A 15275-nucleotide genomic window follows, 5' to 3' on the forward strand; every position below is an offset into this window, starting at 1 on the left:
CTGAGGTTTGTACTCACATAAGCCCCGACTTAAAAAAAGCACATAAAAAGAAGTCTGGGTCGGTTAAAATGGGGTGGTCTGGCCGACCACTGAAACCATCAAAACAAAAGACTAAGCGACGCGGAAATACTTTCTTGGTTTATATAGAATTGTATTCTGTGTTTGTTTAGCTCACAAAAATTAAATCCGAGAAGTGACATTTGATTTCTAATAGCGTGAGTATTTTTGGTCCACTACTTTCGGAATATGAAAGCATATTTACGGCTTATTAGCACCTTAAATGCATATTTTTAGGCATGACTTTAGGTTGTAAAGACACTTTTTAAAATCGGTATATTTTTTTCATATTTTGGGTTGCTCTAAAACATACATATATACATAGTATATAAAGCCTTTAAATTGGATCAAATTTATCCGCTAACTGGGAAAACTATCCGCATTTTGAAAAGCCTTAATTTCATATATTTTTGATAAAGAAATTTCACTCTATGAAATTATTTAAAAATCGCATCAGTTTAAAAGGGTGGGCCCTAAAAGTTACATTCCCTCGCGCCATGACATCTTTAATCCGGCCCAGTGTACTATTGCAAGTACTACATCAGCAGCTATGCACATTTTGTTTAAGGATCACTCGGTTTGGAAAACACTCAAGTGAAATGCTGAGTGCTGTTTGGTGGCTGACCTAGCAGTAAAAGTCGCCATATGTGATCGAAATAATTTTTAAAAACTAACTGTGCGTGGTGAATTTATTCAATGGTGTCGCGAATGCTGATCTGAGCGGACGTGTGTCAAAGGTCGGGCGGTAAAAATAGATTCACACAAAACAATCAAATTAACATCTAAAAGTGTTTATAAAAATATTTACATACACAAACGAAAGTGAACTGAAAAAAATTGTAGTCCGAATTGTTTTTAAAAGAATAGAAAAAATATATATAAATCAAATTGTGATCATATGCAATTATCAAAACAATTATATAAAAAAAAATTATTTTGCGAAGATTTTATTAAATAACAAATTTAAAGGATTGTGATTATTATAAAAATTGAATTATAAAAAATTTACTTTGAAGAAAACTTATTTTTTTTTTAATAAATAATTTTGATAATATAACTGATTTCTATAAAATAATTGACAAATCAAATACGAAGAATAAGTTCAATAACGTAAAATTAAAAATTAAAAAATGTTAACAAATATGGAGCATAATAACAGTGGAGGAGTTGGTAGTGCTCCCATAGTAGGCCTCAGTAAGGCCGCGCTTACCACGCCTTTTTCGATAAATGACATCTTAACGCGCAACAATAGCGGTTTAAATGCTGAACAACAACTTAGACGTCAACTGTCCGTGAACTCCGAGACGGCGTTAAGTGCAGAAGTGGCTGCCGCACAGGTGCGTCCAAATAGGGCGGCAAGTGAAATAAGAGAAAACTTAAATATTCCCACATCTTGCTGCCACATCTCCGCGGGTGATTCAAATCACTTTAAATTAATCGAAAATATATCCTCACGTAACTCATCAAATAATCCCAGCCCGATTTGCAAAATGCGCAATAGCGTTGCGAAACTAACAGGACCCGCAACAATGGAACACAGCAATGGTGGTTGTGGTGGCAGAGGAGGGGTTGGTGAAAATATCGACTACTCGCCTTATTATATAGCACGTTTGAATAATAACAATAACAGTGATTACCATATAGCGCGAAAATTCGGTTACATTGGTACGGGAAATTTGGTTAATGGTCGCGATTGTCCCATTGACATGCGACGTTGTAGCAATAATGAATCAGGTAAGAAGTTTGGCGAAAAGTTTTAAAAGCTTTTTAATGTCGATAAAGCATTAGTGACTGCAGGAATTACATGCAACGACCATTTGTTGTTATTGCGTTGTTTTTGTGCTCACAAAGGCTTTGTAATTTTTTCAAAAACTAGTACAAACAAATGTTTACTTCTGCACAAAGTAAAATGTTTCCTCTTCTTCTTACCTTTATCTTCCTCTCTACTTAGATTCCGACGCATCGCCACCGCCTTCAATGATGTCACTTTACAATGGTAGCAGCTCATCAGCTAACACCCCTAGTGGGCAAGCTTGTGGCTCCACTTCCCCATCACTGCAAGATTCCGATGGTTCTATGAGCCGTAAGAAACGTTCACGCGCTGCTTTTAGTCATGCTCAAGTTTTTGAGTTGGAACGACGCTTCGCCCAACAACGCTACCTAAGCGGTCCTGAACGCGCTGAAATGGCTAAGAATTTACGGTTGACTGAAACACAAGTGAAGATTTGGTTCCAAAATCGTCGCTATAAAACCAAACGTAAGCAAATTCAACAACATGAAGCTGCATTGATGAATGCTGCAACTAAACGTGTACCCGTACAGGTGTTGGTGCGTGAAGATGGTAGCGGTTCAGCATCGGTGGCGGCAGCAGCAGCTGCTGCTTATGCGCATATGTTGCCGACGCATGGCATCGATCCGGCGTTGTTGCATCTTTATCGACATCAGGTGAGTTTTTTTTTTAAATATGGTTTTTAGTTCAAACTCCGTCATTCAATAGCACATTTGTGTTCTTGTCGCGTGTGCGAAAGGGCCATCGCTTTAAATTTTTGGACACCTATGGTCTAAATAGAGAAAATCCGGATATAGGTGGGATAGTTATCTTACCAATCTGATCATGTTATTTAACAATCTGTTCAGGGAAGCCGCAGAGGGGAGGTATACCAACTGTGGTTTCCTAAACTTGGCTCAAAATTGTAAGCCGACACCGCCGTATATGCAAAAAATGTTTATCCCAAAAGTCAGTGGGGCAGTAATAGAATGTCTAAGATTTTACTTTTCCTTCTTCTAAGGATTGTACTTCTCAGTAGTACTCACCGAGATATTTAAAAAAAAAAACAACAATTGTTAATTTAAAAAACACACACATACAACCCCCAAAAATCACATCACATTGCGAGGCTTAAATGTTAAATAGAAAAAAGAGTTTTTCTTTTGAAATTTTTTCAATTGCAGACTAGATTCGATCGCCTGTTAGACAGGACTAAGACGCGTGCGGGCCGATATCAATTCAAAAAATGTGTGCCACTATATTAGGCTAGATTTTGAGTAGGTACTATTACCACTTGACAAACTTTTGCATCCCTGGCCGCAGCTTCGTACCGGGCACTCATAAATTGTAACTGCACTGAAAGAAATGGTGCTAGTAAAATCAAAAAATCGGTTCTGTTGTTCTTGACTTAACGGAGATTCGGTGAAATTGATCGAATTATGGTTAATTCGACCGAGTTCTTTGTTAAACGAATAAATTAGTTTAGTCATTTCAACAGAAGAGAAATTGTCGCTCTTAAGTTAACAAAATTCTATAAAATTGACAGATTCCTGGTCGATCTAAATGATTTTTCTGTCAACAACACAACTGATCTTACAGGTCATTTCAACGGCGATCAACTGTCAATACATGAGCAAATTTCAAAGAGAATTTTACGCTCACTGCGCTCTCTACTTTGTACTTATGACGATGGTGCAACTTGTTTAAAAAAACACCAAAATAAGGAAACCATCAAATCGAAAAAACACACAAAATGGGAAAACAACAAAAACTAGTTTTTCAGTTATCAATACAAAACAAAAAAACCTTTTTTGAATGTACTGTTCAAAAATTAGGAGATACCGGGACACCTTTTTATCGGGTACAATTTTGCAGCTTCTCCTCCAAGCGAAATGCAAAATTGCGCCCTCTTGTTGCAAAAGTTTTGTTTGAACGAACAGGATTTTTCCAAAGTTAGTAACATTTTGTTCAAGTTTTTACGAATTTTCACTCACGCTAACGAATTTAATAAGATAATAAAAACATCCTTTTTTAATGTCGATGTTTCCGACAACATAAAAGTTTGAGTTCTTTTGGAATCGTTTCAACTTAAATTGTTACTAAAATTAAACTTGCCGAATTACATGTTAAGTTACTCCAGTGGTGAATTACCTTCCTGCGATTTGATTCTTTACTTTTCTATAACTTACAAGTTCTCTTTTTAAAATGTTATGTCAAACATTTATACAAGTTTTGTTCGAAACAATCAAGTGTGGCAACTACATGCGAGAGAAGAAATTGGGAATGAGCTGAGCTGCAACTGAAAGAATTGAGAATCAGTTTTGTGACTACTATTTTCATTTCTATTTGCAAAGCGAAGACCAAACCAATAAATTAAATAGGTAAATTATAAAATATGAAATTTGGTGAAAGGGCGTTTAATAAAACAAAATAATAAAGTGTCTAATGTTTAATGTGTGCCAGCATATTTGATGTAACCCAATTGACGTCCGGTTAGTAAGTGCCACCGTGGTGTGATGGTAGTGTGCTTCGCCTGCCACACTGTATGCCCTGGGTTTCGCACCCCGAGCAAAACAACATCAAAATTTTAGAAATAAGGTTTTTCAATTAGAAGAAAATTTTTCTAAGCGGGGTTGCCCCTCGGCAGTGTTTGGCAAGCGCTCCGAGTGTACTCCTGCCATGAAAAGCTCTCAGTGAAAACTCACCTGCCTTGTCGGCATGAAACATGTAGGTCCCGTCTGGCCAATTTGTAGGGAAAATCAAGAGGAGCACGACGCAAATTGGAATATAAGTTCGGCCTAATATATCTTCGGAGGTTATCGCGCCTTACATTTATTTACAACTTTTTTTGTTCATTTGACTACTAAAACGGTCAATTACGAATCAACGATTTGTGCGCAGTTGATTCGACATCTTGTTGCGATGGATAAAAATTGACAGACATTTCGGTTGAATTAACCCGTATTTTGGTTGATTTTACCAGTATTTTTCTTTCAGTGTGGCTAAGAGTATGATAAGCTCTCTCTTTTTACTGGGTCGGACTAAATACACAACATTTTTGATGTGTAAACATCTTTGCTCACGGTATGGGGAATCCAGAATGTAAGTGTAGTTACTACACTGTAGCGTAATGTGGGAACAATGTACGTGGGAGCGTTGATCAGCGATATCAGACAGTAAATAAAGGCAGGATAACTAAAAAATGGAAGGAAAAAAAGAATACAAAAAGAAACATTTGAAGTCAAAACCGAAGCCAAGAACGAGGCCGCGGTGCTATCAGTTTTTCATCGAAGTTATCTGTTTGATATCGACGGGTTGTGAGTGTTTAGTCCATTTCTTATTGACGAGTTATCGGTTTGTTATAAGTATTATCGGCAAGGTAAAGAAGAGTTATCGATTGTTTTTGAAACTGCTATATTATCGAAATTTTTTTCTAGATGTTATCGAAAATTTATCGATATGTTATCAAAAAACTGTCGATTTTATTGATATGTTGTCGAAAATTTTTCTATATGTAATCCAAAAAGTATTGATATCTTAATATCTAATCGAATAATTATCGATTCACTATCCATTAGTCGTCGAAAAGTTATTGAGTGATTATCGGAGTGTTGCCAATTTGTTGATAATATTCCTAACGAAAAGCTTGTAACAAAACTATAACTTATCTGTATCAGTTGTTACCTATAAAAAGCCAATGAAGTTCTTCTCAAAAAACTCCACCATTATTTGTTTCTGGTAGTAAAGTTGCAGTTTCACTTTGTTTCACACACGCCTACTTTCAGGATATATCACGTAGGGTTGTCAACTGATTGGACTATTTCCGGATAATTCCAGTACCGTTTCGGTATTGTTGGCGTTATCATTTTGGGGCTATTTCGGCATAATTTCGGAAGTGTTTTGGACTATTTGGGGATCACTTAAGGACTATTTCGCAGGCATGCTTAACCAACGAAACGATATCATTTCGTTACGATAATCAACGTTAATAAACGAAACGAAGTCATTTCGTTTCGTTTATTAACGTTAAGATCGTCAAATTAACGAAATGATTTCGTTTCGTTTTCTGCCATATCGAAACGAAATCAAATCGTTTATGTTGATTATTAATTTCAAACTATGCTGGCAAAGCTGATTGATGGCGGAGTCATTAAAGGTGAAAGCATTATCCAAGCCGATTGCAACTTTTCTCATGAATTTTGACAGTACGAACATTTCTCAGAGTATTTTTGACATTACCACCAACGAATTACACAAACAAATTACATAGAGTTTGTGTGTGTATGTGCGCTCGTTGTTGCCACCTTACGGCTTCACCATGGCTATAGCATTGCCAGCATAATTCAAACATAAAGTATCACGTTTTCGTTAACGTTTTTAACGTTAACGAAAGCTTTTCGTTTCGGTTAAAAACGAGATACAATTTATCTTGATAATTTCTTTATCGATAATATTTCGAAGTGTTTCAACGGAAACGGTGGAAATTTTTTGATAAACGATTAGCTTAACGTTAAGGTGCATCCCTGCTATTTCGACGTTTCGACGCTATTTAGGAATGACTTCGGTATTAATTTGAAAATATTTAAGGATCATTATGGAGTGGTTCGGGGAAATATCAGAATCCTTAAAATATATTTAAGGGATTAGTTCAGGATGCATTCAAGACTTCTTCAATATCATTTGGGAACTATTTCAGGATGGTTACGGAATCATTTCGGGACTATTGTGGAATCATTTTAATATTATATTTATTTATTTGTGTGCCCACCGTTCTACTGAAGACTGCTAAACCCTATACATAATTGTATAGCAATAGATCAAGCGGATCCCCTGACAAAAGTATAAGTATAAATATAATATCAAAGCGATTTCGGAATAGTCTGGAATAATCCCGAAATGATGCCAAAGTACTCCCGAAATGGCCACCTAATAATCCATTTTATAATAAAATTAAAATATTTTTGGATTTTTTATTAAAAGTTACGGCGTGAGATTAATTTCTCGTTATAATGTTAATTTGAATGTCAAATAGCATTGTCTGTCTACGGTCCCTTTAAAAATTGTTTGTATAAAAGTGGGGTTGATCCTTAACCGATATCGATAATCTTTTCCAAAATTTTATATGAATACATATATGAGAAGTGGGCGTGGTTATAGTTTGATTTCATTCTTTTTAAGCAGGGTGATCAGTTCCAAGGAACCCACATAACATATCATAAAATTTACTCAAGCTATCTTGTTTATAGAGCTGCTCAACCCCTATACATATAGCACTTTTGTTTTTGTTTTGTCCTGAAGAATGAGGCACAGATGCAAATTCACACTTCTAATATAAAACAAAATTTTCAAAGGACTCCCTCCCATACGCCCTCACATATAAATTCGATTCATATGAAAGTGCCTGAATTTCATAGGAAAGTGTAAAGAAAGAGCACTTCTATAAGAAGCCAAGGCACTTCGGTATGATATTCAAATTTACACTAACAAATTGATAAAATATTGTAGCTCTGAGAAAATTTTTAATTCAAATTTTATTCACTAGGGGAACCATCAAAATTCTTTAAACATATAAAATAATTTTTTTTAGAATTTAAAAAGCTTCAGTGTATTGTATATGTGACATGGAATCATGAAACGACCCTATTGTGCGAAAACAAGTTTTCGAGAAAAACGCTTTTAATGTTTTTGTTTAGCTTGACTCTGTGTAGCGGCTGGCCGTTGTGAACGAATTTTGCAATTAAAATTTAAGTAACATCCCGATAAGCTAGAAGCTTGAAACTTGGAATATACATCAAAACCCGATGACAATGCAATAATAAGAAAAAAACTCGGATAGATGGCGCATGGATCGAAATATTTCAAAAAATCGTATTTGTGTCCGATTTGGCTTTAAATGCGAGATAAGAAAGATAGAAAACTGCGGTTTGTTCCACTGGAAAGAGCGTTAAATTTCCTATAAGAATCACTCAAAAAGTGAAGAACGGTGTTTTCCCACAATAGGGTCGTTTCATGATTCCAGGTCACATATACTGCACTTCAGTATAGAAAATCCTGTTTAAGATATTAAAATGACACATTTTATTAAAATTCTTCCTATATTTTCTTTTAATTTACAGCTACAAATGGCCTATGGCATGGGAGTTACACTGCCTCAAATATCATTTCCCTACTTTTATCCACAATCAACAAAGATCCCTCAACCCATTCCACCACCCAATCAATCATCGAATAGCCAAGTTAACAGCAATTTCGCCACACAAATACCAGCAAATCCTAGTAACAACAACAACAACAATAGTATGCATAATAATAATATAGAAATTACCAAAAAATCATTGAACTTTTCAAAATTGGAACATGGCATGCGTTACATTCATTGCTCCTCAGCCTCATCATCGCCCACAAACACCAATGCCAATGTGAACGCCCACGGCTCTGGTGACGGTAGTAGTCCATCGAGATCGTGTTCTAGTCCGCCGCCCACTAGCAACGCTGCGCTATATACAGCCGCATTGTCCGCAGATATTGAGAGCAGCATCGAGACGCGTTCAGCAACTACCGAGGATTGTGATGAAAATGTGGAAATCGATTAGATTAAGAAAGGAAAACTTTTCGATTATGTTGTAGTATTGTGTATATTTAGGTGATAATTCCGGTTAAGTGATTCGCAATTAGAAAAATATTTTTAATGAAATCCCAAAATTTGTGATAGTGAAAGTTTTAATTAGTTTAGGTGTAGCATCGATGTATGATTGTGTAATACACAATGTGTATTAGGGCGGGTCGATTTAAAAATCGCTCATTGCTCTATGAAAATCGTATTCTAGGGATCAAAATAAGAAACCTTGTCGAAGGAACCATACCTCTAAAACGAATTCTGATGTCCCCCCCCTTTGGGTCGAACTTTTGGGTAGGAGCAATTTCAATTCTATCTGCTGTGCCTTGTGGTGGCTTAAAAAAAACAACAAATCAATTTTACGATCTGCAATTGTGTCACAGTGATACCTTCATTTTTTAAAACGGTTGAATAAAAAACCCACATAACTATGTTTACGACATGCCAATGCATCACAGTGATGCCTTGGTTTTAAAAGGGGGTTGTAAGTTGTAAGTTAAATTCATTTTTTCATTTACATATGTTCTGACTAAATAAATTTCTAAAGAGAAAAATAAACTCCAAAAAGAAAAAACATAGGCATTTCAAAGTGGGATTTTTCAAAATTTGCCCCTACGACCCAAAGGGAGGGACATCAGAATTCATTTTAGAGGTATGGTTCCTTCGGAAAAGTTTCTTATTTTGATCCCTAGAATATGATTATCACAGAGCAATGGGCGATTTTTTTGCCTCCCCACAAATCGACCCGGCCTAATGTGTATGCATTTAGTGTATTTTTAGTTTTAGTATTTTGCTTAGTTTAAAATTAAATATTTTAATTTGTGAAAGTTAATAATGAAAAGATGCAAATAAATAAAAAGATTAATTGAAAAATAAATATTTAATCTTTGTTACGGATAGAAAGGTGAGATCTAGACGCATTAAGTGTCATTGGTCCTAGAAGACTTCAAGTCTTTGGCAAGAGGATGGAATTATTTTATAACACAGGTCCTGGTTTTTGATATGGTTCTTCAGCTTGATCCTTAAACAAACTTCTGATAACACTACGGATTCATTCAGTCTATGACGGATAAAAACAAGAGAGTTCAACATTTACACTTCCTTTATATAAATGGGCCAAAACCCAGCGGAAAATGGTTCGGTCAATATAATATTTCCCGCCATAAATCATAGGTTGTGATAAGCTGGAAAAAATGCAGAAATAAGTTACATATTTCACAAAAAACGGTTTCTTATTTTACTTTTTTTGAAAACAATGATTGGCATTTACCACGTTTTTCGCGATCAGCCTTCAATTACAATCATTTTTGTTTCTGATAAGCTGTTTACAAAAGCTTATCCGGAAATTCCAAAATCAAACTTCATAAAAATTTTAAATTTCAATTACTTCCACGAGAAGTTATTTTAGAATCTATTGCAAGGTTCCTTCAGTTCTTTATATATGAACTCTATGTCCAAAATATTGTCGTCATTCGAAACTGTGAAAGAATTTCTCTCTCTGGGAACCGAACCAGCATTTAAAGCGAAAAAACTGTCAGCTTAGAAATCAAACGGATAATAACCCTAACAAGTTCTACATTGGACTAAGTAGGCAATTGAAAAGTAAAGTCCTCTAGCGAAGAACAAAAATCACGCCCTACAAATCGTTCATCATAGGTATCTGTTCTGATGCATGGCTCGTAGTCATCTACAATGTCGAAATAAGATGAAAAGGCACTGGGAGTGTTCTAAAGAAAAGTCCGTGATGCCGACGGCGAGCATTGAAGGAAGCATAATGATGAGCTGTATGAGCTTTACGCAGATATGAAGAAAGTGCAACGTATAAAAGCCCAAAATTCTTCGCTAGCTAGGTTATGAGACCGGAAAGTATTTCAATCGACACCTTCATTTGGAAGCAGAGGAAGGGAAAGACCTTCGCTGAGTTGCGAAAGGTAGGCGGATGAAGACTTGATCTCCTTTGGTGCTCCGAATTGGTGCCAGTCATGGCGAAACGGGGATAGCTGGCGCGACTCCTTACCAAACGGGAAACATTATTTACAAGGTTAAGCGCCAATTAATAATGTTATGATTGCATTTAAATAGGGCTCTTCGGTATGCTCAAAGTTTCAAGTCTCTAGGTTATCGGGAAGTTACTTAAAACTCAATTGCGAAATTTCTTTATTCGGAGCAGTTTTTAATATATAACGTCCACGGTGGTGGCGACCTATCGACAGTTTTTTTTTTTTGTTCCAAGGCGCTAACTTCACGAAAAGTTGCTCAAAAATCGATTTTTCCAATTAAGTACTGAAGTCTTGCGGGCAAACATCAAAGAGACTTAACATAAAGGAAATAAGAAGTAAAGAGGAGATAAGCTGAAATATTCGTATAAGAATCATATGAAATATGCCTCTGATCAATTAAGTACGTATGTACACCATGAAACTGATCTTCAAGCGAACACGCCAGGTTGTTTGACTTGAATCCTATTTCCGAGGTGCGCAATTGGAAATATTGAAAGCTACCATACGCGAGTTTACCTGAGATAGGTTTTTGAGTGGGAGCTCGTGAAACAACTTCTGTCCATTCAAGCCACAAGGTGGGGTGTTATACCCTCAACTATAGAACCTAATGCTTACCAAAGTTATCACTTACGCCGATACATAGCCTCGTTGTACGAGTGTCCTCATAAGGAATTTTGCGATGTATATACACAAGGAGCTACAAAATACCATGTTTCTAGCCACCACTCTGAAATTGCGTGAGGTTCAAACTTTTATCGAAGCCAACAAACATAGGCTGCTCATTACACATTTTAATAGTTAGACACTGGGTAAAATGTCGGATTTAAGACCATACAACGTAAGGTGGCAAGTACTCGAAATGATCGGTGCAGTCTGCATTTTGGACAAAGTGTACCTGAAAGCGCAATACTCATATACGGGCATTTTTCTCCACTCCCATGAAATATCTTAATATTTCTGATGTTTAGTTCTATCCGAGCTGCCAAAAACACGTATGACGCGTCTGGACAAGCACTTAATCGACTGTCTGATGGAGCTTTGCTCTTCTGAAATCGAAAACGTCAATGTACTACAGAATGGTATGCTTAAGTTCCTCAATTAAAGGTCAAATCTATGGGATAATTATAACATGAAACATTTCTCCCAAGAACTCTACATAACCTCATATTTAGGATACAATTCGCCAGTTCAGCTAGGTACGAAATGGTTAAATACTTTCTGGTAATTCCGCGTCTTTGGCTAGAAACAGCCGGAAGTCTTCCGTTTTCCGGTGACATCAACTCTGCTAAGGATATCACCATAAGTTAGTCAGAAGTGGTGCCACAGACGTTGCGTCCCTGTGTCCAGCCATAATGGATGGTCACCAACAACCACTTGTATTTGGCGAGACACTCTTACAAAATGAAACATACTTAAAGACGACATGATCACTTTAACTTGTCTAAATAGTCTCATCAAATCCTATTAATTAGGCATTTACGACATACTATTTACGCTGTTTACTAAGCAGTAGCCACCTAAGGGAAAGGACATATGGTGTCTTAAAAATCAAGAGAAAGATTGAACTGACTATGCAATTTAACCGTCAATGAAAAACAATAGGAGTGTTAGAGCCAGATCTTGCAGTGTTTTCAATAAGGACGTGCAATACCGCCGTTTTTCATTGCTTTTGCTATGAAGCCATGGCCGGTGACAATTTGGTAACGAAATTGCGCTGAGTGACTTAATGCTAGTTTGCTTTACTGGGGTTGGTTGGTTGGTTGGTTGGAGTGGCGAGTCCCAATTGACTCCAATTAGCGCTCATGCGTCGTTTTGATACTACAAAATCGTGAGTTAACCAATGAAAGGGTGTTGTAAGAATATTAATGAATATTTCCATGCTGCTCAGGGAAAAACCCGTCCCCCTGTGTCCATCCCGTGGAGTTTGTGAATTTTAGAAGCTCTCCCGCCCTAACATCCTTGAGTTCTGGGAGGCTTTCGAAAAAGTGCTTGCCAAGAACCTTTATTCTGCTTCGACAGTGTGCTGGGCATACGCACAGCAGATGCTCAACCGTTTCTTCCGCCTCCGGATGCTTGCAGCTGCGACAGGAGGTATTGTGTTCCAGTCCCATCCGTGCCGCATGTACCCCAATTGTCCAATGCGCCGTGAGCACTGCAACTACTCTGGATATATCCCTTCTGTTCATCTTAAGGACAGCTACCGTTCGTTTTTCGTTATATAGTGGCCACATGCTCTTGGAAATTCTACAGGTCCGCAACCGATTCCACCTATTGTTGGTCTCACCCAACCATGCTGGGAGATGCGACCCTGTTGAGTCCAAGGGGTGCAAGGACCTCCTTCGCTCCTGAGACCAAGAGCCGCTCCACGCCATGTCAGCTCATCCGCCATCTCGTTACCCTGTATGTTTCGATGCCCCGGCACCCATATCAGGGTAACGGTCTGTCGGCTCGCCAGCATCATGGCGCTCTGCCTACACTGTCCAACCAGGTCTGATGATATCATCTCTGACCCGAGTGCCCCAAGAGCCGCCTGGCTATCGAAGAAAATGGCTACCCTGTTACCGTTACCTTTGATATCCATTAACGCTTTGCACGCCTCTCGGATAGCGAAAATCTCAGCTTGAAACACACTTGCCGAGTCGGGAAGCCGCATACATAACGACGTGGGTGGGACAGTCGCAAATACTCCCGCTCTCACTCCGCAAGCCATTTTGGATCCGTCCGTGAAAGCCGAGATGTCGAATCTGTGAGTGATCCCCCCATCTTTCCAATCTTTCCTTGTGCGGAAGAGAATTATATAGTTTGTGTCGAAGACTTTCCTTGGACATACGTAGTCCGTTTTTGACAAGATTCGGGAGTCGTTAATATTGAACGGGATACGGCCATGCCCGTATGTACGCTCCCTCCAAAGGCCCAACTCCCGAAGCCTTAGGGCCCCTTGAGATGCCGTTTCCTTGATAAATAGATCTAACGGTGGAAAATTGCAAATCACGTTTAAAGCTTCCGAGTGACACGACCTAATTGCCCCCGTGATCGCTCCGCAGGCAGATAGTTGAACTTTCCCTAGCATGTTAGTTATGTATTTCACCTTTACCGCCTTCCACCATACGAGTGCCTCATATGTCAGAATTGGTCGAATACATCTAGTCCATGAGGTCTGGCCTCAGACCGCACTTTTTACCTAGCATTCCTTTACATGCATACATAGCCCCGTAGGCCCGTTTGACTCTGTGCTCTGTTTTAAGCCTCCAGTTCAGCTTTGGTGTTAAAAACACTCCTAGATATTTGGCCCTATCAGAAAGACTTAACTCCTGGCCATCAAGAGTGGGAAGGTTAAAACTTGGGATTTTCGTCCTAGTGGTGAATAGCACTAGTTCCGTCTTTGAGGGGTTAACGCTTAGTCCGGCGGTCTCCGCCCCCCTGCTCAGCTTCCTCAGTGATCCATGCATGATCCCATTAATTATATTGGGACACAGACCAGATACCAGTATTACTACGTCATCCGCGTAGGCCACCACTTTAACCCCATCCTTGTTGAGTTGAGGTATCCAAAGGCGCACATTCTAGTTTTTCTGTTCTGTACGCCGCTTGCATTAATTCAGCTCAGTCTATCAGCGCCAACACTGCCTCGACCGTTATTTGCGCAGTATTCGAAGGCCGCGCAGCGTTACTCAGCCTTTTTTTTAGGAGTCTGCTACTTTCTATTAGAAATGGACACATTTACACAAAAGAAAATAGGATTGGGTTCTTTCCGGCATTATTTTATGAGCTCAACGCCAAGATCTAAAAACCCCCACCATCAGGTTTTAGAGTAGACATTAAGTCGAACACGGATTTCTTTCTTCTAACTAATTGCACAAAAAATTTCTGATTTTTCCTAATCTGGGTACTTGAAGAAAATTTGTAGTTATTGCATTTGCCATTTTAAACCAGCCTTATATCTTAATGGTTATAAATTAAATTTAATTTTTAATGGGATACATCTGCAGTAGTTAATATGTATATTTTTTTGTACGTATGTATATACATTTGAAATTAATTTTACACATGAAGAAAAGTTCTTGCATATTGTTTCTTAAGGCAGCTTATTTTCTGGAAATAACGTTAACCATTATGATTCTTGACACCTCCCACACAAATTTGTGTATTCCTGCATGGTTTCGCATGAGAGAAGGCTCTCCTGGTACACACAGTTGTTCCTACACTCCTACGACATCACGCGCCGATCTACACCGTGCTAGCTCTTCGTTCATATTATCATCTGACTAGTTAAACGAAACCATCTTCAGCTATGTTTAAGATGTATCGAAAGGATATCTTCCCGCTGATTATGATACCTTCCAATTTACTTTGAGGTTCATGCGGTACGATTGGGACTTGAATGCAATATCTCAGGTCGCACCTGCAATCCTTTCTGCTAGAAGGAAAATATGTGTAGACAATTTCATTGCGATATATTAATTTTCCTTCGAGTTATGGCTCCCGAAACATAGAAAATTGCTTAGTCATAAAATGGGCGGTACCACACCCCTTTTCTTAAATTTGAGGTTTTTCCTATTTCTTGTTATAAATCCACTTGGGAAATGAAATACCATTGATATAAAGCTCTTTTTTGCAAAGATATAGCTTATTTTATTCGTCCACGACCCTTTTAAAAAATTTTTTTATAAAAGTGGGCGTGGTCATCAACCGATTTAGTTAGTTTTTCTTCAAAGCATTCCTTATAGTAAAGGCAACCTCTCTACCGAATTTTGTTACGATAGGTTTAACGGTTTTTGATTTCTGATTAATAACATTTGTAAAATTGATTTTATCAGAAGTGGGCGGTGCCACG

General features: G+C 37.9%; 1 protein-coding gene across 1 annotated transcript; it reads left to right on the forward strand.

Moving 5' to 3' along the window:
• The first annotated feature begins 807 nt into the window (after window positions 1-807).
• bap (bagpipe) lies at window positions 808-9044 on the forward strand. The gene is made up of 3 exons (XM_067771818.1): window positions 808-1791; window positions 2009-2502; window positions 7942-9044. The coding sequence occupies exons 1-3, from the start codon at window positions 1188-1190 to the stop codon at window positions 8416-8418; spliced, it is 1575 nt and encodes a 524-aa protein (XP_067627919.1). The 5' UTR covers window positions 808-1187; the 3' UTR covers window positions 8419-9044.
• The last annotated feature ends 6231 nt before the right edge of the window (window positions 9045-15275 follow it).

The sequence above is a fragment of the Eurosta solidaginis genome, chromosome 1 (assembly GCF_040869045.1).
Source record: "Eurosta solidaginis isolate ZX-2024a chromosome 1, ASM4086904v1, whole genome shotgun sequence".
Classification (NCBI taxonomy): domain Eukaryota; kingdom Metazoa; phylum Arthropoda; class Insecta; order Diptera; family Tephritidae; genus Eurosta; species Eurosta solidaginis.